We start from the raw sequence: 25,822 nt of genomic DNA, 5'->3' as shown, positions 1-25,822 counted from the left end.
TTTCTAGTGAACTCATTGTGTATAGAGGATGTCCTCTAATAAATATATGAAAGCTGTGGAGCACCAATCATTTAGACAGAGGAAAGCACAATGTTGCTGTCTCTCCTCAATACAGTTTAACATATACATTGAAGAGCCAAGGAAACTGGTACACCTGCCTAATATTGCGTAAGGGCCCATTGCAAGCCATCCCACATATGCTCCATAATGTCCATGCCTGGGGAGTTTGGTGGCCAGAGGAACTGCTTTAACTCAGAAGAGTTTTCCTGGAATTACCAATGTCCATCGGAATGCACAATGGACATGAATGGATGCAGGTGATCAGACAGGATCCTTACATTTGTGTCACCTGTCAGAGTCATATATAGATGTATCAGGGGTCCCATAGCATTGTATGTAGACATATCTGAGGTCTGATATCACTCCAAATGCACACACCCCACGCCATTACAGAGCCTCCATGGATTCATAAGGTTGTCTCCATACCTGTGCATGTCCATCCGCTCAATACAATTTCAAACGAGACTCATCCGACAAAGCAACATGTTTCCAGTCAACAACAGTCCATTGTTGGTGTTGATGGGCCCAGGTGAGGCGTAAAGCTTTGTGTTGTGCAGTCATCAGCAGTACATGAGTGGGCCTTCAGCTCCGAAAGCCCATATCGATGTTGTTTTGTCAAATGGTTCACATGCTGACACTTGTTGATGGGCCAGCATTGAGATCTGCAGCAATTTACAGAAGAGTTGCACTTCTGTCACAATGAATGATTCTCTTCAGTTGTCGTCAGTCCCGTTTGTGCAGGATCTATCTCCGGTTGCAGCGATGTCGGTGATTTGAAGTTTTACTGAATTCCTGATATTCATGGTACACTTGTGAAATGGTCATACAGGAAAATCCCCACTTCATTGCTATCTCAGAGATGCTGTGTACCATCAGTTGTGCCACGACTATAACATCACATTCAAACTCACTTCACTTCAATATTGATAACCTGCCATTGTACCAGCAGTAACCAATCTAAGACCACTTGTTGTCCTATATAGGCATTGCCAACCACAGCGCTATATTCTGGCCTTTTACATATCTTTGTATTTGAATACACATACCTACACCAGTTTCTTCGGCACTTCACTGTATTTGGAGATGTTACTCATAAATCTTTGAAACAAAACAGAGGAGTGCTGTTTAGTGATAGGAGGATAGACTATTTGATTTTTGGATGATGCAGTGTTATTGGCAGAGAGCAAAATAACTTCAACTGGAATGTTAAAAGAATTAAACGAGACCTGTGAGGAATTCAGAATGAGAATTAATAAGAAAAAGATAAAATGTATGGTGGTAAGTGCAACAAAAGTAACAACAACTGAACTTATGACAGGAAGATATAGAACAAGTTAGTGCTTTCAAATATTTGGGAAGCATAATAATGAACAACATGAACTGTAATACGGAGGTGAAAACATGTATAGCAATTAGCTTCTATGTGGGTATATGGACAGGGACCTGAGGAAGAGACTGGCAAAATGCTTCATACAAAGTGTTGCATTGTACAGTGCTGGAACATGTGCACAGACAAAAGAGGAAGGAAGAAGGATGGATAGAAGCATCTGAGATTTCGATTTGAGGAGGATAGAAGGGGGAAACAGAGTGAGAAATGAGGTGGTGCTGAGAAGAGTGAGCAAAGAGACAAAATTTGAATGTATTCAGGAAGAGGAAAAGCTATTGGTTTGAACACTGGCTGAGAAGACATTATTTACTGAAGAATGCTATTGAAGGAATGGTGAATAGAAGAAAAAGAAGAAGAAGAAGATACCAGATGGTAGATAGCATAAGGATAGGAAACAATTATGAGAAAACTAAGAGGGCAGCAAATGACAGGACTTCATGGAGAGCTGTATGTGAAGACCTCTTCTAGAGCAGAACACTGATGACAAAGCAGTCCGGATTTTTAAAACATCAGAGTAGTGTGAAATTCAGAACTACAAAAGAAGCTTAGCAAAGAGATTTCTTACTATCAAAACTATTCTCAGCAGTCCTAGAAGACATTTTCAGAACCTTAATCTAAGAAAACCAACAAAAAATAGGTGAAAACATAATATATCTCAACCATCTTCATTTTGTAGATGACATTTTGTTCTTTACCTCTAGTGCAAATGAACGACAAAGAGAATACCTTGTCAGAAACATTCTGAAAGTAGGTCTGAAAATAAATTACAGTAAGACTAAATACGGTATGACCAATCTATCAAGAATAAAACTGTACAAATAAACAATACAACCACAGAATTAAACAAGTTTTTTTTATTTGGGACAATTTAACATTATGAATGGATGCACAGGGAAAAAAAAAAAAAAGATTAAGAAATGCCTGGAATGATTTTGATAAAATGAATAAGTTTTCAAAATTAGTCTCTGAATATGCATGAAAAAAAGTTTACCAGGTGTATTTACAACCAGTTTTGACTAATGGCAGTGAGACATGAGATTTTAATGTGAAAATTATTTAAAACCTGACATTCTCTCAGTAAGCAATGCAAATATGCATTTTCGACATTGCTAGGATTATCAGGAAAACTAGTACAGGGTTCACGGTACAGATGAGAGTGGAAGACTTAATTGTAACCATGATAAATATGAAATGCAGACAAATAGTCAGGTGAATGGATGACAGATGGACTTCTGTGCTTGAGACCAAGACATACAGAAAGACTAATACAACAGCCTTGTGGAAGATACGTAAATGACAGTGGATAACATGTAGCAGAAATAGGTATACATACAGCTGAAACCACAATTCGTGTTCAGTTCCTTTGTCCAGCAGTAATTGTCACATGGATGAAGATGATGATGACATTGAATCAAACCAAAACAGGGTTACAACACAGCTGGTTTATTTGATGTAAGAGAAGGTTCTCCAAAACAAAACTTTTCTAGAACAAAATGCCTATTTCTAACTAACAAAAATAAAGCAAATAGTGATATATTTGGCAATACAACATTAAAGTATGTACAAACATGATGTAAAAATTTTTGATGGAATTTTTATATATTGGTAACTTCCAGCTGCTGCAGCTCAGCAGAATTACTAAAGGTAATTGGTATACTTTGCTTCTCTAAACATTACTGCAGTCAAAGATTTGTTGAAAGTGCTGGTGACTGATTTTTCCCCAAATTTGACTTCACATAGCATAAAAACAATGAATGACATAGACTCAACATTCCAACTGTGATGCACACAGAAAGGCCTGCATCCAATCCTAACATCTCTCTTATATTACAACCAATTTCTGTTTTAAGCCATTACAAATTTGCAAGAAACTGTCTAAGAGCTTGCACGTCATATTAGAGCCATCCATTGAAAGCTTCTTAAAATCTTTAATTTTCTTTATATTGCCTTCAAATTTTGCACAACCTAGTTTTATTCTATAGAACACATATTTGCAAAATTGGAGTGAAATTAGTCCCCTTCATGTGGAATGACCCAGTTGTCTCCAATAGCAAAGTGAAAAATAGTATAATATTGAAAAATAAAGGTAAAATTGAAAAATAAAGGTAAAATTGAAAAATAAAGGTAAAATTGAAAAATAAAGGTAAAATAAGATATTAAAGGTGCCAGTGTCACACTACAGAGGAGATAAAATTTTAAAGTAAATTTTCAGTATTATATACCACACAAGTGGGCAAAACCTGAATTTATTGAAGACCTGATGCCTCCCCCTATACGGTTACCACAGAAAGGCAGAAGAGAGAGACTTACTTTCAGAATGAACTAGATGATAAATTTCAGAGCCAACATGATGAGGCAAAACATGCTGATCTGTTTGCTGTGAAGAATATTTAACTATTAATTATGCTGGTATTATTGTGCTCTTGTGAGAACTTACTACAAAAAATATGTAGTTTTTTATTGCTTAGTCAAGTTTCTTTAATACATCACTGTCAATCTTTTGTTACCTATTACTATCTTTGGAATCTTCAGAGAGTTAATTACCATAATATTCATCATGCTACAAAAGGAAAGATCTTTTACTATTTACAAAAACTGATTCAATCTTTCTCAGCTGTAAAATACTACTAATTTTATTGTTCTGTCCACGTGTACTTTCATATTGCAAAATGGAGACAAACCTTTTGGTCGGGACAGGGGAGGAGGAGGAGGGGGGGGGGGGGGGGGAGGGGTGAAGCCTCACACATTCCACAACTTATTTAAACAGGTGTGTCACGAGTGGCATTCACAGATAACAGTACTATTCACACCAGTAATAGGAAATATTTGATACAGTTTTAACTATTGCTTTATTTAATAGCGTAATGAACAATTCACTACTTAGGTCAGGAAGATGAAAGTTCTACATTACCTGCATCTGTGTTTCTTGGCGTCACATTATATGTTTACTAACCGTGATATGTCCGCACAGGTCAAATACTAAACAACAACATAATCTTGACCTGTCTGAGGAACTTCACAAATTCTTTTAAGTGCAGGCACCACAATATTTTTTATTTTTATTTTTTGTTTTAAATTGTGATTTTTCATCTAGTCCAAATACAAGTAATTTATCTGCAGCCTTCCTTTCCCTTTTATGAAAGCACACACCATCTTTTACCAATAACCATTATCCCTCCCCTTCCATGTTCACTTAAACCTTATCCTTTCCCCTTCTACGACTTCAGCCCCTCCTTACAAGAATCTCTTATTTTTAGATTGGAAAAGAATACTTCATTAAGCACTTTACAATACATTTAAAGGATTGCCACATAAAAATATGAAGGAAGACACTCAGGAAAACTTAAAAGAAACCACTACAATGAATCACATAACACTGTCACATAGGTCAATAAATAAATTTAAAAAGTACTTACTGTGATATGTTCTAACTCTCTTCCATGCCAGTGTATTACTCTCAGCAAGCATTCCATCATGCCAGAGCTAACTAGTGCCTCACCTCCAGCATCATAACTTGCCAAATGGTAAAGGAAACTGAAAAGTGCTGTTGCGAGTGGAAGAGGAAATGGACATTTTGGGCGATTTAGTTGAGGGTCTGACAATAACGTGCTAACACAGGATCGAACAAAGGTAGGCAAGAAACCATGGAATGAATTTGCTGTTGTCACTTCAATTATCATATTCAGTCTTGCACTCGGTTTCCTAAAGACGGAAAGGGGGAAAAAATAATAATTTCATATATACAAGAAATACTAAAACAAAATTACCCTCATAGAAAATACAATTTATCCACAATAATGACAAAATGTTAATAGCATATAGCAAACTCATTTGAGGTAATGGGTAAGAACTAATATATTACACTGAAGAGACCAGTTTGTATCAATTTGCAAATCAGGCTGATCCCTACAGCACTTCAAAAATTTGTGCTGACCTTCAATGACCCGATAGTTCATTCAAAATAGTAGAAAACCTTAACTTTGTGACTTAACTAATCAACCAAGGAAAGGCAATAAGATGATTCAAGATCTAAAACATCGTACTTACAGTATTAAGCAATAGGTTTTCCACACTGAAATAGTATTTAAAAACAGCACACAAATGAGGACCATGTACCACTTACAAAGGTAAGTGCACCCCTAAAAACGTTACTAAATACAAGTCTTGAGCCTGGTAAATGCAGAGTATGTTTTTGCCTACTGGATATTAATGTATTAGAACACAATTTGCAAATATATTGTGGAACTTGCTGGGCCATACCAGTTGCTCTACTTCAGGCAGTTATTTTTCTATATACACAATGCTTGTCTCCGTTCAACTTTGCACATTCATTTGGCACTACTAACATCGCAACAAAGGGGTGTGTTTGCGGCAGTAATGATTTGTCGTAAGACATGCTTCCCAGACTTTGAGAAATTTGTGTAGTATATGGTCAACAGTAGCCACAGGTTGGCAATTTGATCAAAAATTCGACTTGGATTTTACAGTGTGATTTATTATGTATTTTTGTTCATATCTTTTGACAATAAAGCATGCAATTTCCAACTTATGAATTTGCATAGGCCAGAATTTTTACAATTTCCAAGATACAATTTTGACTAGTGTTATTCTGTTACTTTTTCATACATCTGAAAAGATTTTCCAGTAACCTTCCAAATGCACATTCTGCAGAAAATAAAACCATAGCACTGCTTATGAAAGGTAATGCAATGTACCTGATATTTTTGCAGTCACTACAAACTCTTACATTTATTTCTCAGTAAATTACAAAAATGATTTCCTGGGAAAAAAAAAATTTGCTCATATTTGCATGCGAACATATGACCTCCATAACACAGCATAAATTGTGTTCCATATCAATGCTTTTGCCTAGTGCTAGAAGTTCCCATAGTTTGTTTAATATCTTGTTATTTGAGACAACCACATTCTCAGTTTTCTAAGCATAACAACAATACCAATACCACACTTTGAAATTCTTGCAAAAATCTTTAACCAATATGTGGCACATGTACCTTCAAAAATGGTGACATGAAACTAAGTAACAATTAATCTGTGTTTTAATTAGTTTACTTTCTCAGGTGTCATGGAAAAACAGCTGCGTTAACCGCACAGTCATTATATAAATAGTGCACAAAACCCTGGTAAAAACTGAATTAATAAAAAGAGAGAGATCTTTAATAAAGAGTAATTTAACAACAAATAATAATTTTATGTTCATGAAGTATTTGAGCGCCCTACCTTATACCTGTAAGAATTTGGCTACCTCTTTTTTTTTTTTTTTTTTTTTTTTTTTTTTTTTTTTTTTTTTTTTTTTAATGGAACTATACCCGTCTTTAAAACACCAAATGTGACATACCCCTGCATAGTTAATCTTAAATTCTGATTGTGTCGTATACATCAGCAGCTGATTATAATGTGCTAATGTGCTATACCACACTGTACACATCACACTAAAATTGCCCACTTTCTCTTTGAATGCAAGCCATAAATTGCACTAAAATTAAGTCATTTCTCCTTGAATGTGTGCTGGTCTGCAAATAAAATGGACAAAAACATTTTTTGTAAAGCTCTCTCCATGATAACTAGAAACCTGTGTTGAGTTCTGAAATGACAGTCAGCCACATTACTATCAACTCAGCGATGGGTCGCAAGGTGTCTGTTTTAAACTCCACATGCTCTCATGTGACATCATCCCTTTTGGCACTTACGTTGCTCATAGCACCAAGTCAGTACTTTTCTTTGAAAGTGCATGTAACAGCACTGTGGTGAAGTAGTTGAGACCACTGAGTGGTAATTTGTTGGCCTGGGTTCAATTACCACTGCTAACATATTTTTTAAAATTTTATTTTATTGATCACAATGCGCAACAAATAATTATAAAATACATTTTAACATTTCAATTTATATATGTAAAGATAACATATTCAGTTTAGTTACTACTACTACCACCCTTTTAAGTCAAAAGGCCACAAGCCACCATATTGTAGCACACTGGCACAATTATACATGAACCACCACTGGCTATATATCAAAAAGATAATCTGGACACCAATAGCTGCAGTGTATTTACCGCCATTAAGAAGCAAACAAATTTAGTAAGGTTATACCAAACTGCAAAACGTAAAAGTGTGGTTCAGACATGGGAGTCACATGCTTCTACAGAAGACTTGCCTCAGAAGCAGAACCTTTGCAGGAAATATGGAGAATGTCACAAATTTCAAGAGTATTCTATACTTTTTTTTTGGGAGAGGGAATTGGGAAGAGGGAAGGAGGTGATTTTAAAGTACTAGTGGTATGCTGACACACACCTGTGATTAGAACAGGTGGCAGCAACAAGCAATTGTTCAAGTGTCCTAAAAGAAGTACAGAATTAGTTCCGTTCATGGTGAAGCCACTGGAGACACAGCACATGACTAGATTGGGGAATAACAAGGAATAATATTGTCAATGCTATTTCAAAGGAACCACCCCAGCATTTCCCCTAAGTGATTCATGAAGATGACAAAAAACCTAAATCTAGAATGGCCAGAAGGAGATTTGAACAATTTAATATAGGTCCGCTGTCTTACCACTGTGCCACTTCAATTGATGGTATTTTGCACAATGTCTTATCTGAGTCACCTTGAGCAGTTAAAAAAACTCTTGGTATTAATTTGCCAGATTACCAGGAAAATCTTTCCGTTTATTTGGTGTAGCACCAGATTGTTGCTGCCATCAGTTCAAAGACTGGTTTGATGTTTACTTGTGTTAAAATAAAGGTAAAGAAAAAATAAAAATATTTTTTTGTAGTAAGTAAAAAAAAAATGGTTCAAATGGCTCTGAGCACTATGGGACTCAACTGCTGACGTCATTAGTCCCCTAGAACTTAGAACTAGTTAAACCTAACCAACCTAAGGACATCACAAACATCCATGCCCAAGGCAGGATTCGAACCTGCGACCGTAGTGGTCTTGCGGTTCCAGACTGCAGCGCCTTTAACCGCACGGCCACTTCAGCCGGCCTTTTAGCAAGTAAAACAAGAAGAGACATTACAGACAACCTGAGAAGTCTAAATGTGAATTCACCACTGTAACTAAAAATGTGGATGATCAATGGATAAAATAAATGGGTATTGTAGAATACCCTTAAACATATTTAATAAGCAAGGTTATAAAGGATGTGGAAACCTGTCATAGTTCAATTGCCACATTATAAAGTTGCTGTTAAAGCTAAAAGCTCAATCACACAATTGCATGAATTATGCCAAAATAAGTGTAACAGAGTAATAAATTTTTTAATTGCATTTTTATGAAATTGTCACAAAATTGATGAAGAATCCTTATCAAAATACTGAATTTGGGCCTCCTAATTTGTTTTATAAATGAAGATCTTACTATTATTTTTCCTTTCAACTATCACACAATGAAACATGTTGAGATACGTGATCATTGCCCAGGTAGCTGAACACACTATGCACCAATAGACTTGACTGTATATTTGTACTTTTCTGATCTGCCGCAACCCCCCCCCCCCCTACCTACTCCTCCCCCTCCCCCCCCCCCCAAAAAAAAATGTACCAATTGCTATAAGAGCATATCATACCAAATAATAAGAAAATAGCACAGGTCATCCGTGTATTTGAGAAGCGACATCAATAGGTCTGTACGATGATGTCAACTTCTTACTGAATTACGGAACTAGTTTTATTCTTATTTGCTACAACCTGTTTGGAGATCAAAATTCAAACAGATTCTGTTAACAGTGATTTTGTTAAACTGACTGCTTCTCCATACTTTCACAAGATGTAGCAGTAGGGGAGAGTCCATAATATACTAGCTTACAGAGTTTCAGGCCATTTTTGTTCATTAGATTGAAGAAATTCTACGCAAAAGAATTTCCATGTGATTCTTAATTGGGAGAGCATCAAAACAGGCAGTAACATTAGGCATACCTGAAATAACACACACACACACACACACACACACACACACACACACACACACACACACACACACTTAATCACCTAAAACTTGCACTGCAAATATTCAGGAAATGGAAAGTACCATTGATCTGAGGTTTTCATATAATGGTTGGTTGGTTTAAAAGAGGGGAGGAAGCTACCAAACTGAAGCTACCAAAGTGAAGCTACCAAAGTGAAGCTACCAAAGTGAAGCTACCAAACTGAAGCTACCAAACTGAAGCTACCAAACTGTGAGGTCATCAGTCCCTTGTTCCCGGCAAAATAATTACACAATGGAAAGAAGAAAAGAAAGGTGATGTACAGAACAATAACAAGAGAAAGGAAGAACCAGAAGAACGACAGGAGGACAACCAACACTACTGTGGACAAAAACAGGAAAAGAAAACCATAGAGAGAAGCAAGAAACAGGTAGAAGGGGTAAAAACAAGAGAGCAGATGACCGTGGCTGGCCAACCATGAGAATAAAAAGGAAAAGCCAGCCACTCTGCGACACATTAAAACATCCACCCTAAAAGCATTAGAGTGGAGAACACAAAGGGACAAAGGACATGCACTAAAACATATAGACTGATAAGATGCACCAATTAGTATGAAACATAAAACTAAATTGGCTGACAAGACGTAAGCTAAAATGAATGGCAACAAGTCTGATAAATAAAGAGTCTGTCGCAGGGCAGCCAAAGAAGGACAGCTCACCAAGATATGGGCCACTGTCAGCCGGGCGCGGCATCGACACTAAGGTGGGTCATCACGGCGCAGGAGGTAGCCATGTGTCACCCAAGCGTGGCCAATGCAGAGCCAGCAGAGAAGCACAGAGTCCCTGTGAGAGGCACACATCGAGGACTGCCCCCCCATTTGTTGTCTCCTCAATGGCACAGTTTGTTGTACATGCTGAGGTTATGCCATTTTGTCTCCCAAAACTGCAAAACTTTGGGGCATAGTACCAAATGCAGGTAAGTTGCAGAGAAGTTGATCTCCATAAGCAGTTTCTGTGTAGCCTGTTTTGTCAGCAAGTTAATCGCCTGGGATTCCAACGTGACCTGGGGTCCAGACAAACACCACTGAACGACCAGACTGTTCCAGGGCATAGATGTATTCCTGGATGGTCGCCATCAAAGGATGACGAGGGCAGCACTGGTCCAGAGTTTGTAGGCTGCTCAAGGAGGCAGTACACAGAAGAAATGACTCCTAGAGCATGAACGGATGTGCTCAAGAGCACGAGATATAGCCACCAGCTTGGCAGTGAAAACACTGCAGCCATCGGGCAAGGAATGCGGTTCAATAAGTCCTCCGTGGACATACATGAAGCCAACGTGAGCATCAGCCATCGAGCAGTAAGTGTAAACCACTTCATGGCCTCGGTACATGTCAAGAATCGAGAGAAACTGGCAGCGGAGAGCTGCAGGGTAAACTGAGCCCTTAGGGTCATTTGAAAGGTCCAGGCAAAGTTGCAGCCTCGGTGTACACCATGGAGGTGTACATGAATGGACCTCAAGAATAGGTGGTAAAGGCAAGGACTCCAGTTCAGAAAGAAGAGATCAGACACGAACTGCAATTGGAAGCCTTGACCTGGGCCGCCGATGTGGAAGATGAACCGCTGTGGGTGGAAAAATGAGACTGTGATTCGGATCCGCTGGAGAACTATGAACATGTGGTATGTAACTGGCCAGCAGTTGTGCACACCTAACCTGCAATGGAGGCACTCTGGCTTCCACAAGTTTGCTGGTCACCAGACTCATCCTAAAAGCTCCTGTTGCTAGGCGCATGCCACAGTGGTGCACCGGGTAAAGCAAATGCAATGCTGAGGGTGCTGCCAAACCATAAACCAAACTCCCATAGTCAAGGCGGGAATGAACAAGGGCTCTGTAGAGATGCAGTAGCGTAGAGCGATCTGCACCCCAGTTGGTGTTGCTCAGACAGCGGAGGGTATTGAGGTGCTGCCAGCACTTCCGCTTAAGCTGACGAAGGTGAGGAAGCCAAGTCAATTGGGCATCGAAAACCTGTCCTAAGAATTGATATGTCTCCACTACAGTGAGCGGATCATCATTAAGGTAAAGTTCTGGTTCTGGACGAATGGTATGACACCGACAGAAGAGCATAACACACGACTTTGCAGCCAAAAACTGGAAACTGTGGGCTAAGGCCCATGACTGCACCTTGTGGATGGCTCCCTGTAGGCACTGCTCAGCAACACCAGTACTGGTGAAGGAGTATGAAATGCAGAAGTGATCTGCATACAGAGAAGGTGAGACGGATGGCCCTAAAGCTGCTGCTAAACCGTTAATGGCCACTAAAAATAGAGATACACTCAATGCAGAGCCCTGCGGGACCCCATTCTCCTGGATTTGGGGGAACTATGGCAGGCACCAACTTGGACACAGAAAGTACAAAGTGACAGGAAATTCTGGATAAAACTCTGGAGTGGACCTCGGAGACCCCACTCGTATAATGCCACCAGGTCATTTCATACGCTTTTCGTAAATAAAAAAAAGACAGCAACCAGGTGTTGGCATCTGGAAAAAGACTGTTTGCATAGCAGGTGCTAGAGACACAAGATTATCAGTGGTAGAGTGACCCTGGTGGAAGCCGCCCTGATATGGAGCCAGTATGCCACATGACTCCAGGATCAAACCCAACCGCTGACACAACATACATCCCAACAGGTTACAAAGAACGTTGGTGAGACTGATGGACCAATAGCTATCCACATCAACTGGTTTTTTACTGGGTTTTAGCACCAGAATGATGGTGCTCTCCCGCCACTGTGATGGAAAGACACCATCGCACCAGTTCCTGTTGAAGATGACGAGATGTCGCTTGTAGTCAGATGAGAGATGTTTAATCATCTGACTGTGGACCTGACCTGGTCCAGGAGCTGTGTTGGGGCAATGTGCAAGGGCAATGATGGGCTCCCACTCTGTAAATGGGACTTTATAGGATTCACTGTGGTGTGTAGTAAACGAGAGGACTTTCCTCTCCACCCGCTGTTTGAGAGTGCGAAAGGATAGGGTGGGGGGAATTCTCCCACTTAGAGGCTCGAGCACAGTGCTCAGCAAGAATCACATTTGCGTCGGCATATATCATGCCATTTATGGTAACACCGGGGACACCTGTTGGGATCTGGTACGCGAAAACACTTTTGATCTTTGCCCAGACTTTGGAAGGTGACATATGGCACCCAATGGCGGAAACGTATCTCTCCCAACACTTCTGCTTCCGTCGTTTGATAAGTTGGCGAATGCAAGCACAGAACCGTTTAAAGGCAATTGCTGTAGACCTCGCCGATGTTACTCAATTGCTTCAGCGTGACCTCCGGCAACCAGCAAGGGACTGTCTTTCGCCGGGGGCACCCTAAAGAGCGAGGGATCGTGTTTTCTGCCACAGAAACGATTGTCTTAGTCACTTGCTCAACCATCGCATCAATGTTCCCATGTGGGGGAGATTCAATGGTGACAGCAGAGGTGGAAGTTTCCCTGTCTGCCTTGTTTAAAGACATCTGGGCAGGCGTCTGAGGACTTGATGCAGGGGAAATGACAGGAAGATGGGGAAGTGGTCACTACCACACAGGTTGTCATGTGCTCTCCAGTGGATAGATGGGAGAAGTCCTGGGCTGCAAACAGAGATCAATGGCCGAATATGTGCCATGTGCCACAGTGAAATGTGTGGTGGCCCCAGTATTTGAGAGACAGATGTCGAGCTGAGACAGTAAAGTTTCCACATCTCTGCCTCAGCCAGTAAGCATGGTGCCACCCCACACGGGGTTATGGGCATTAAAATATCTCAAAAGTATGAAAGGTTTAGGGAGTTGATCCATCAGTTCAGTTAATACATTCAGGGGTACTGCACCATCCAGAGGAAGATACACATTGCAGACAGTTATTTCCTGCATCATCCTTATTCTGACAGCCACAGCATCAAGAGGGGTTTGAAGGGGCACATGTTCACTACAGACTGAGTTTAGGACATAAATGCAAACTCCACCTGACACACTATTATAGTCACTACAGTTCCTGTAATATCCCTTATGCCCATGGAGGGCAGGGGTCCACATTGCCAGGAACAAGGTTTCCTGGGGGGCAACGCAGAAACCAGGTTTAAAGCTTAACAGTTGCCGTAGCTTAGCCAGGCGGTGGAAAAAAACCGCAGCAATTCCACTGGATGATTACATCATGAGACTGGGAAGGCATGGAACAATCAATGAGGCAGTTTATGCCTCAGGGCCACCTGCTTCCATTGACTTTTTGCCTGAGCAGTCTATATCAATTTTGTCTGAGGGTCTGGCGAGATCTAGCTCCTCAGCAGATGCCAGAATCTCCACCTCATTCGCAGATGGAGAGCTTGTAGGCAGAGGTGGTGTGGGTGCCACCACAATTTCCTTAGTCTTGTGAACCTTCTTTTTGGATTTCTCTTGCTGTTCCTTGGGTTTGTCTGGCTGGGAGGACTTCAGTGGCTCAGTCTCCGGGACAGAGAACGAGCGTGAAGCCCTGGGACCAGCTGCTTTTGGGCTATTCAGCCACTGGTGGGTGTCATCTTTCCCACGAGCAGAAACCTGGGAAGAGAGTGACCCAAAGGATCCTTCCCTAGTGAGAGCAGCCGAAGAAGTTGTATGCTTCTCCGGCTTAGAAGTGGAGATGGTGGTTTGGGGGTCTTGCTCCTGAAGTAGGTGGTGCAGGAGCAACAGGGAGGGAAGTGCCCCTCACCATCGAGGAGGCAGGTGTAGTCTTCCAGCTCCAAGAGGTGACAGGTTGGTGGAGCTAATGATGCCAGAACTGTTGTAGCAGCGGCAAAAGATGATGTCATACATACAGGATGCAGATATTCAAATTTCCTCTTAGCCACAGTGTAGGTCAGTTGGTTCAGGGTCTTTTACTTCATGATGTTCCTTTCTTTCTGAATAATCCTGCAGTCTGGTGAGCGATGCGAATGATGCTCTCCACAGTTGACACAGATGGGAGGCGGGGTACATGGAGTATTACGATGTGATGGGCGTCCACAATCTCGACATGTGACGCCGGAAGTACAGCGGAAAGACATATGACCAAACTTTCGACATTTAAAGCACTGCATTGAGGGAGGGAAATAGGGTTTTACATCACAGTGGTAGACCATCACCTTCACCTCCTCTGTCAATGTATCACCCTTGAAGGCCAAGATGAAGGCATTCGTGGCAACCTGATTATTCCTTGGACCCCGGTGGACACACGAAACGAAATGTACACCTTGCCATTCTAAACTGGCTCACAGCTCATCGTCGGACTGCAAAAGAAGATCCCTGTGAAATATGATATACTGGACCATACTTAAGCTCTTTTGGGGCGTGATTGTTACAGAAACATCCCCAGTTTGTCAGAAGTGAGTAACACCTGTGACTCGGCAGAGGATGTGGTTTTGAACAAGACTAACCCATATCTCATTTTGGACAAGCCCTCCACCTTCTCAAACTCATCCTCTAAATGCTCAACAAAAAACTGAGGCTTTGTCATGAAAGATTCCCATCAGCTCTCTAACATACAAGGTACCTGAACAAATACTATCTACTGCCATCATTAGCCTGACGTTCCTCCTGTGGCGTGGCCAGGGAGGGGAACGATTTGGGGTTGAACTTCTGTGCACTGAATTGAGCCCCTGAACGCTTAGAGACTGCTGGTGTTTGACCACGAGCAAGAGATGATTTACTATGCTTAATCATGTGTCGTCCATCCTGATGCCACCCACTCTGACCAGGGACCCTCTCCATGGGTGCCACCCAGCCACAGCGAAGGCCACCTGGCAGGATGGCCATTACCGGGAGTCCCGATGCCCCATGGTAATGGGCATCTGCCCCTTGGCATATGTGGGAAGTTAACAGCACAGGCATCAGCAGAGCAATCCCTGTGTGGTCGGTAGGCTACAACCAACAGGGTACATGGTGGCCCCACCACAACGAACTGGCTACCATGCTGGATATCAGGTGCAAACAAGTCAGCGTAGGAAAAATACGCACCCTGGAAAGGTGACCTCACCCAACAGTTGGAGAATGAGCAGAAGTGCAGATCCACATCGATGAAGGATGCGATAGGTCTCTGCGCATGATGGACACGATGCACCATGTAAGGCGCCCTACCCCAGTTGGCTAAGTCTTTGGGAAAATTTTGGAAAATGGAGGTCAACCCCTACAGGGGACCATATTTTTGGTCGCCTCTTACAACAGGCAGCTTGGGCTTATTCTGGCCTCCAGACCTGCAGGGGTGTTTTGTAGAATGGATAGGTACTCAGGGGCTTGTATTGGTTAGCCAATACACAGGTTGTAATAATAATAATAATAATAATAATAATAATAATAATAATAATAATAATAAGACAGTCAATTTTTTGTGCAAACATACAATTTTTATGCAGAATAGTGCCTACTGACATCAGCGAAGTAAAAGTATTGTAAACAAGAATGGCAGCAGTGCTAGCTCAGGATTATAGGGTGAGTCATTCATTAGATATTGTATTGTGAAAAGTTTCCACACCAACACATGTGGTAGCACACACTAAACAACAACACAAGTGCATGCACTGGTTATGTGGATTCTGACCAGTAATGAGGCAAAGGACCATCACAGGTTGTGTCCAAAATGACCACCAGCAGCAGCAAAACACTCACCCCATCTGGTTTGGAATGACTGCTGAACACATGCCAGTGTTTCAGTGGAGATTTCTGAACAGGCTTCTGTAGTAAATACATCCTTGCGTATCATCGAGTGTAGTTTGTATGACCATGTAGGTAATGTCTTTCAGCTTTCTCTCCCCCCTCCCTCCCCCCCTTGCAGGAAAAAGGCTACAGGTGTCAAATCTGGGGATGAAGACAAGGTGTAGTACTCCGTGCACTATGGGCTGGACATTGGTACCTTGGATTTCTCTTAGTCTGCAGAGGGACACCATCTAGAATTTGTGGAATATGGTGTGTTAGGAGGCTGTGATACTTGTGTGTGTTCAGTGTTCTGTCTATGAAAAATGAGGCCAATGTGCTGGCAGTTCACTATCTTGCACCACACATTTACACTCTAAGGACACTGATGTTCCACCTGGTGAAGTCAATTGGGATTGTCACCAGACCAATGGCACATGTTCTGATGGTTTACCTGGCCCATATAACTTCATTACTAAACAAGATACACGATACATCTAAAGTATTCTCTCATAATATCCACGTACAGGAGTTAACATGATCCTCATAATTGTTTCCATGCAGCTCTTGATGGATAAAGTTGTGATAGGGATGAAACCTACGTCGATGCAGAAAGTGGAGGACACTTGCCTGGCTAATGTCACTTTCTGGTGCAGTTGAGTCAGAGTTAAATGGCAAATCAATTGCAACGACAGCAAGAACATTAATGTCCCCCTCTTCTGTCATCACTTGTTTCCTTCTGTTACATTGTTTATGTGTTATACTACCACTTCCACATATCTGGTTGAAGAGGCTGATAAATAATTTCTGAGATGGCTGAAGTCTATAGAAATCTCTTGCCACATGCACCGTGCAAGAACTGTCCATACACCATGAGCATTTCTGCTTTTTCTACATCGGTAAATCCCATCGACCACTCACTAACTGCTGCTTGAACTGTTACACACTAACTGACTAGCAAGTTACAGTGCACTCACAGAAAACACAATCACACTGTAAACAATCATAACAATATCATACCTAGAAACTATGCAGGTTGAATGCCTGAAACAAGTGTTAGTGTGGAAACTTTTGAAAATACGATACCTCTTAAATGACTCACACAAGACTCCAGCAACAAACACCACTGACATTCTAATTTACACTACTTTTAGTTCCTTACTATCAGTAGCAATAATTCCATTTAAAAAGTGCACATTTCCAAATACAAAAAATAAATACATACACTTCCAAAATATCATTACAATCTGTGTATTGGATAACAATCCAAGCCCCTGACTACTAATCCATTCTGTGAAAACTGTACATCAATAGAACTTATATTTCTACAATATTGGTGGTGCATGTTTTAGGTGATTCACCCTGTATCTAAAGGATGGTAAGGGTGTAAGAGCAAATATTTTTATTGGTGACTGAGGACAATATATTGAACAACATTACATCAGTGTTTACTTCATTTGCAGACTAATAATTATACAGTGAAACCCTACGTTTACACTTTGCAAGTGACTTCAAAAAATGGTGTAAAACATGGGAAAATATCAAATATGGGAAATAATGTTTTAAGCTGTAACAGTTATGTATAGGATATCCCCTTGCACTTTATATATGACACATGTACATAACAGTCATCTTTTTGCGCACATGAACACGCTCACAGGCAAACTATCACTCAAATTGATTGATTGTGTAACATCTCAAAAAATACATCCATAAATACTGCACTTGACAATGAGAATAAATTCTAGAAATATGTTTCGCTCAGCATGAATAAAATACATAACCAGTGCTGTGTTTAAACTAAAATCATTTGAGCAACGCAAAGTGAATGATGGTGTCAACTAGTGCTCCAAGTGGCCAATGCCGAAACACACTAAATATGATTTGACAAAGTTGTCATGATGATCACAACGATCACGAAACTGTGTTTAAACAGTAGAGACAATTTGGAAATGGTTGTGATTGGTCTTGATATCTTCATTCGAACGAACCTAGTTACTCCCATCAGCCACCAAGCCAAGTAGAGCTTGGCAGCAGATGGAGATACGGCACAAATTGCTCCAACTTTTACACATTTACTGATTCAGATCCACCGAGAGAATGCCCTGGTGTCAAGTAACTTAGCCATGTAATATTTATAAACACTACTGGATGGCCAACATCATGCCAGCATCACTTTTTTCTCCACAAACATTTTTTCATAATGTGTAAATCGTGGGAAAATTGTAAATATGTTGTCACAGAATCGGGTGAAAATTAACTTAGTGGGCATAGTAAATATGACAGGACTGATAGAAAATGTCAAACGGTGAGAAAATGTTAATTCCAGGAACGTAAAAGTGGGGCTATACCGTAGCTACCAGGATTGGTATTTTTAGGTTGGTTAGTACCTCTGAGTACACATCAAGCCATTAGTACTTATTTTCTGCTGGGCAGCAGATCAGGTGTTGAGGTTTGGACACAAAATAGTTACTCTGTGCTGAAAGGCAGAAGCCTCTTTCTGCATTTACAACTATGTAGAAAACATCAGATAGCGAATTATGTAACATGTTTGTGGGAAGACTGTTAGACACAGAGAGAAACAGAACTAACACACTGAATTGGGTACATATTAAGGTTCCAATGATCAGAGTATCTGCATTGATACACCTCACACATCCTGTATATCACAACAATGTGGAGAAAAAAAATAGTACAACATAGGAAGAACTGCAAGAAATCAACAATACTGAAATACTGGCAGTTGCTCCTCAACATCAAAAACTATATAGTACTGGCCATAGACAGAAAGCTCCATTTTATGTCTGACAGGCTGTTACCCACAGCTGCACTCACGGACCAGTAGTTTTGTTATGAAGAGTGACAGTGAGTAAGTAAGTCAAAGACATTTCATGTGGCTAGGGCATGCTGCAAAATAAAATGTGTCATTGGTGAGGCCAGGGTCTTATTTTTACATTTCAGTTATTTTTTGATACTGTAACTCATGGTAGTAGTTCAGGAGACTGGCGTGAGGGCAAATATTAAATATTTAGTTTATATTTACAAACTGATGTCTACAGCACACACACATAACAGCTTGAAGAATACGTACTTTGTGAAATGTGGATGTCTGTCCAAGTGAGTAATGGAGGTAAGTGTACGAAGTGCTGCAGCTCTTATATCTGTCAAATTGGGATCAGATAATTGAACAACTTCAACCAATTCTTCCAAAAATCCATTATATAGTAAAGTATGGGCATTCTCCAATATTGCATTCGTGTATGCCAGCACAGAAGTAGCTTGTAGTCTGGCCTGTACACACAGCAGACGAGTTTCATAGCTTGGAAAATTTATGTACAACCTCAGCCGAGAAAACAGCAACAGCTAGGGAAAAAAAAAAAATTATCATTAATTAACAGGAAGTACTGTACTTCTCAATACAAAATACAATCAGTTGTCAGTTCAATCTCTTCCACTATCTTCCCACACTATTAAAGTAATTACTCTCTACTTACAATTAGGCTCCAAGAATCAATTTCGATATGTACAATGTGAAGTCCATAGGAAGAATGAATGAATGACATTTAGCAACATTTATGGGATTAGTAATAGAAAAATGGAGTGACTGCACACATGCAGCTGACTAAAATGTACAATCCCCTGTAGAAGTGTAGTACTAATTTTTCAGTTAATGTTGATCCTGTGACATTTGAAATCATTTATACCATGGGAGAGAGAAAAGCTTACTACTTCTAAAACTTGAAATAAGTAGATGATATTTAGAAGGGCTCAAAACAAGGTTCCTTATTTTTTCTTTTACCAGACAAAAATCACAAGTTTTTGGACACTGTACGCACCAATGTTACAAGGCTATTACAGGTGAAATTGGTTATTGCATGAGGAAAACCTGTGATTTCCATCTGGTTAAATGATCGTCGTCATTTCCAAAATGGCAATTATGTCAAATTTCTCAAAACAAGACATTGGAACTATTTGATTTTTTTGTTATGCATATACTAAGATAATTTGTATTGTTCATTAATGACATCTTAGGCACCAAAAAATTGTCACCAAATACCTGATGTAACATTTTACTGCACAGGAAACCCCATTAGACTGATGATGTGTATCACCTGTGGTGGCGTAATAGAGAAATAAAATTCTATTCTGTCTATACAACTGTCATTGTAGCCCATTTAAAAGAGGACATACAGACCCACAACAGTAAACTTTCAGACAATGCATGTCTTATTTTAAAGACATTATGGTAAGAGAGCTGTGTCATCAAGAAGCAAGTAACAGGAGGTTGTTTTATTTGCAAAACAAACACTTTTGGCTCAATACTCCATGTAATATCTTAACTAATATTAATAAAGAATGCACAAACAATCAATTCTTTGTTGCACCCTTGTGTTAGTCAATGAGTTCAGATCAGATCCTTACAATGGTGCACCAAAATCAGAAGTTTAAGGATCTGACATTTTAGGTTGCAGATAGTTTTGCCACAACTGTCATAGTACTGACAGGCCTACAGTTTCGAACCATAACATCGGTTTCACTGTAGGAAAGTAACTTCAAAATGTCTTAACTTCAATCTGTCATAGAAGCAAACTTGAGACTTCCTGTGTAAGATCTGCGACACATCCATTCTTCGACAGAGGCTGAGGATATGTAGAACAGGCAAAGTTTCTTCCATGACCACAGTAAAATTACTACAGACAGTCACAGTAATCAAGTGAGCATGAACACGCATGAATCAAACTTCTCTGATAAATTAATGAATATTGGCAGATGAAGTAAAATAACTTCCACAATACAAAGATGGTAAAGTTATTTAAACTTCACAAGCCCTCACTCTTGATGGAAAACCAAATCAGGTAACAAGAAAATATTACCTGTCTTAGTATTTCTATTTGTTAACGTTCCAAGCAAAACTAATGTCACTGCATAATCATTTACTAAATGTAGGAGGTAATTATCTTTGATGACTGAAGCAAATTAATTTAAATGAGCATCAACTCACTCAATTACTGCTTCTATTATAGCTTAGTTTCTGAAACAGTGTTGTAATTAATAACTTACTTGTTTCTCTTCTGTGAGGGTTGGGTGACGTTTCATAATATTATCCATCAACGCTGCTGCAGAAAGACCTAAGCACTCAATATTGTCAATGTGAATTGCACTTTTTGACAACAGAGATCCCTTCTGATGTCCTTTTGGTGGCTCATAAAATTCATAATGTAATGTTGAACGTCCCTGTGAAACACCAAGTTCTTACAAACATGAGTCAAAACAGCACAGACAGTATAAGTGTATATTATGACTATAAAATCTGTGAAGTAAATAAATGTGAAACATAATAAATTTTGTATTTTGCTACCGATATAAATTTAGTTCTGACATACCTTCAATTGCACCTTTAAACTATAATTGTGAGAGTAGCACTACCTGCATACCTACCTAAGTTCACCAATAGTCCATGCATGAATTTTAATGAGACATGTTTCCACGCATCCACATACAATTTAATTTAGCTGATCTCTCTTACTACACATCTGAGGTCAGTATGCATGCAACTTTCTATCAGTATATGTTACGAATGGTATGTATGTATGTATGTATGTATGTATGTACCGCATCTCCTCCTAAACCACTAGACTAATTTCAACCAAACTCTGTACACATATCACTTACTGTCTGTAAATAATCAATGTGGGGAGTAAGAACCATCTACTTGTAAAAGGGAAGGAGGTGTGGGTGGAAATGAAGTGTATCCCATGAAGTTCAAATAACTATACTTTATTCAGACAATAGGTAAGAATGAGAGCACTTAGTGACTTGTAACAAACTTTTACAGTCATTTTCTCACTGACAATCCTCAGAAAATGATGAAAATTTTATCATTTATTGTATTTTCAGTGTTCAAGCAGAAAACTACCACATCAGGCATGATGTTTTAACTTACTACTACTTTATTACGAACTGTATTTGTGACATTTTGTAGACAGTATTCATGTATACCCCCGAATATACCTGCAAAATAGTATCATTGTACTACACACTGCTCAGCAGATGTGATGTTGAACACTGAAATGCACGAAAAATAGCTACATCATGCATGACATTTAAATATTTTACTTCTTTGCTACTAACACTATCACAACACATTTCACAGACAACATCTACATATGCTGCTGAATGTACCTACAGAATTATATCTTTGTAGGGGACATACATGTAGTTAATGAAATGCATCATTAAACACTGAGTTGTGTGAAAAAGAAACTACAGGATGAAATTCACTACAGCTACAGGTGAAATGTGTGTCCAAACACGAGTAAAATATTTTTTAAATGTGTGAAATATTTTAAAATTACACGAAATATGAGATGTGCATATATGGGCAAAGCCACAGGTAAAAAACTACTCCTAAACCCCTGGATCAATTTCAAACTGACTTGTCACACACATTACTCGAGTTGCCCAATTCCAAAACCCATTAAATCAATTTTTTTCCGATATTAACTTTTTTATACATCAAAAGAGAGCATTTTGAGCTGCACACTTTAGAACATAATATAACTGTCAGCAGCTGCTATTTCCATTATAAACATAATGCCAAAGTTTATCTGAAATTTCAGACTCCATTATATTCATGATGGCAGTAGTTCCACTAGACGTTGAATCCTGACAATACAGGACTGAAAATAGTTATATTCAGTGCATTTTTAATGCTCTGAAAAACACAAATTTCCTAAACTCATTGTTTCATTACTCCCATCAAACTGTATTTAGACTAAATTTTTAATGTTATATTAATTTCTCTTTTGAGGTAAAGGCGACTATTTTTTTTTAGCTTTCTGTATTTTATATTTTTCAAATTGGTTGACCAGTCAGGTTAGATTTTGGTGTAAATACATATTATTGAGTAACACCTGGTTGGCTGGATTGAAAACAAATTATGTTCAAAAAGCAGTATCTTGAACCCCAGTGATAATGATGACATTATCAGAAACTTTGGGAGCATTTACGAACTTGGATCAGAGGTACATGTTGGTGACTGGAAGATCTCTCTTAAAGATGCCATGAAACTTCCTTCTGACTGCTCTTTCAGTTCACACCTTCAAAGATGATATTAATTAAAAAGAAAGGTCAGAGCACTATTACTATTGAAGAGGAACAAAGCTATAACACATATGTGATGTGGTAAGAATATCTGTAAGAAGGGTAAATCCCAGATGGGAGTAAAACCAGCAGAGATATGCAGAAGTGTTATAGCAAAACCAGAAAAAAATCAAAGATGTAACAGCCCTTTTAAAGGACCACCATGGGCCAGGCTGGATGAACATGAATGAATCTGTATTCTGCAAGAATATCTTCAAAACAGCTGTATGAAGCTGAACTGCATGAAGAATCTGATATTGGAGAGCTACCCGATGAGGCTGCAGACCAGATCAGCACTCAATGTAGAAAGTAGTTATCTAATAATGATGGCTATTTTAATATAAAGTTTATCACAACTGTTCAAAACAACTAATTAGGAGGTATGTACCATGTTATTCTTTCTAGTGGCCACTAATAATTTTATAACAGGAATAAATATTCTGAAATATTTATGTTATTTTTCATTTGTACCTACCATTTTAAAACCAAAACATTTCCAGAAACTTATGTCCATATTACAGTTCCAAAAGTCAGTATGTTCAAAGTAAAATATTTATTTCAAATAAAAATACTGTGGTGTGATTTATGAGAAGTATAAATACATATCCAGAATACAAAAGAAAATTGTAATAAAGAATAACAATAAAACCCACATAACAAGATTGACATTTTTTCTTGTTTCTGAAAACTTGTTACACAGAGATAATGGACTCTGGAAATGGTCAACTTACTTACTACATGAAAAGAAATATTGTGGGGATAAGAGCCAGCAACCACCTATTAAGGTGGGGGTGGTGACGTGTACAGAGAGAAATTGAAGAAGAGGAGACAGGCAGAGATGGGAGGGGTCAGGAAGAGACTGGGAGGGAGAGAGGGGGGGTCAGGGAGAGAGGGACAAATATGGAGGGGGGGTGGCAGGAGGAGGCAGGCAGGCAGGCAGGCAGGCAGGCAGAGAGAGAGAGAGAGAGAGAGAGAGAGAGAGAGAGAGAGAGAGAGAGCGTTCACTTCTATCGACAGTAATTCACTTCAGTAGAGATGTGATGTTGAGATAAAATTAGCAAAGCACTCATATTAATCAGTTGTGGAAGCACAACATTATCAAATATTAACTTCATTCCAACTGTTTGATTAATGTAAAGCATATATGCCATTAGTCACTTCTATGTGAAAACGATGAGCACGCAGCATAAAAAAAGGAGCTTGGCAAAAGTCAGAGCAAAGCAAACATTTATTCTGATTTTAAGGATCTTGATGTTCATAAAATCGAAATGGGTCAAGATGGTGCATGCTACTGAACAGATTACAGGACTTGTTGCTTGTGCCTATGACAACAAATGGTGATAGCTTCTGTGCAATCCAGAGATGAACAGGGAGAAGTAAACCTTTCATTTATACATCATTGAGGACTGGCTTTTCGTTTTTCATAACAAAGAAGACCAGATAAACTGACTGCACTAAAAAGAACTTCATACTTTGTAAATGAAATCCCTCAACTGACACTGGAAGGAACATACAGACTGTCAGTTGAAGAGCTGCAAAAAGCCTCATATTATATTGTGTCATTATTGCTTGGTAGAACTAGGTTATATTATTTACAAGAAATGCCCAATACATAATTTTTGACTAATAACATTTTTAGTCCAATCACCATAACATCTTTCTTCTTGAAGATGAGTAAAAAATTATTCTTTGCAAGGCACTCAGATAAAAACACATAGTTAAATAATAACAGCTACATCATTGTTGAATTAATAACATTGTAATTAATTAAATAATTAAAATTAATTAAATATATAAATAAAAAATAACATTAATATATCTGTAAAATGAAGGTATAATTAATTCTTATTCTTTTTTAATCATGCATTGTTATGATGTGTGTTAAAGTATCTTCACAGTTAATATGAGAAAGATAAATGTGAATTTAAGTTCTATAATTTTAATAGTGTATTAAGTAGATTGGCAGTAAATAAAAGTTTATAATTTGACAGCATTATTTGGTTTTAGACACATCCCATCTTACTAACAAGTCCTAAGCCCCCACTAGATGCTACACTTACAAGTAAAATAAAAATATATTTCTAGTGGAAAACCATCATGAAACTTGGCACACACATTAACAAAAAAATGTACAAATAACATACTTTTTTCAAAACAAAAAATTCTGATTTCAAAATTAAAAAATGAAACATCTAGGAAAATACAGCATTATAGTGGATATCATCAATTACCACACACTTTTAAAGCTTGTAAGAAATGGAGTAAAATGGTGCAAATTTTAGGTTTGTTAGTCAAATAGTTTTCAAGATATGGTGATTTTAAGATTTAAAGATGTAACAAAAATTGCATAATTTTGGAAGTTTTAAAAATTAATAACTCAAAAATGGTTTAAGATATTTTAATCTGGGATTTTTCATGCAAACAATTTTCTTTAAGTGCACAAAAAATGGCCAAAATTATCAAAATCTGAGGTCCCATTATTTGGTAGATAACATTCATATGCAGGCAATCATTCAGATTTGGCACAACTTTGAAATATAGTAAGGTCCTGATCACATTCATTATTAACCATTATGTGTTTCAAAATTTCATCAGACTGAAATTGTGGAATAAAGCA

The 25,822-nt window shown here is 38.8% G+C and overlaps 1 protein-coding gene across 1 annotated transcript in view; it reads right to left on the bottom strand.

Annotated features, from left to right (window-relative positions):
• The window catches only part of LOC126470028 (E3 ubiquitin-protein ligase HUWE1), a 458,288-nt gene that overhangs the window by 322,310 nt on the left and 110,156 nt on the right, over nt 1–25,822 (bottom strand). The window contains exons 6-8 of the mRNA XM_050097515.1: nt 21,124–21,297; nt 19,154–19,425; nt 4,864–5,149 (exon numbers count right to left, since the gene is read on the bottom strand). Coding sequence (XP_049953472.1) covers nt 4,864–5,149; nt 19,154–19,425; nt 21,124–21,297 — 732 coding nt within the window. The remainder of the gene's footprint in view (nt 1–4,863; nt 5,150–19,153; nt 19,426–21,123; nt 21,298–25,822) is intronic.

Source organism: Schistocerca serialis, chromosome 3, assembly GCF_023864345.2.
Source record: "Schistocerca serialis cubense isolate TAMUIC-IGC-003099 chromosome 3, iqSchSeri2.2, whole genome shotgun sequence".
In the NCBI taxonomy this organism is placed as follows: Eukaryota; Metazoa; Arthropoda; class Insecta; order Orthoptera; family Acrididae; genus Schistocerca; species Schistocerca serialis.
This window is presented reverse-complemented; position numbering and strand designations above follow the sequence as displayed.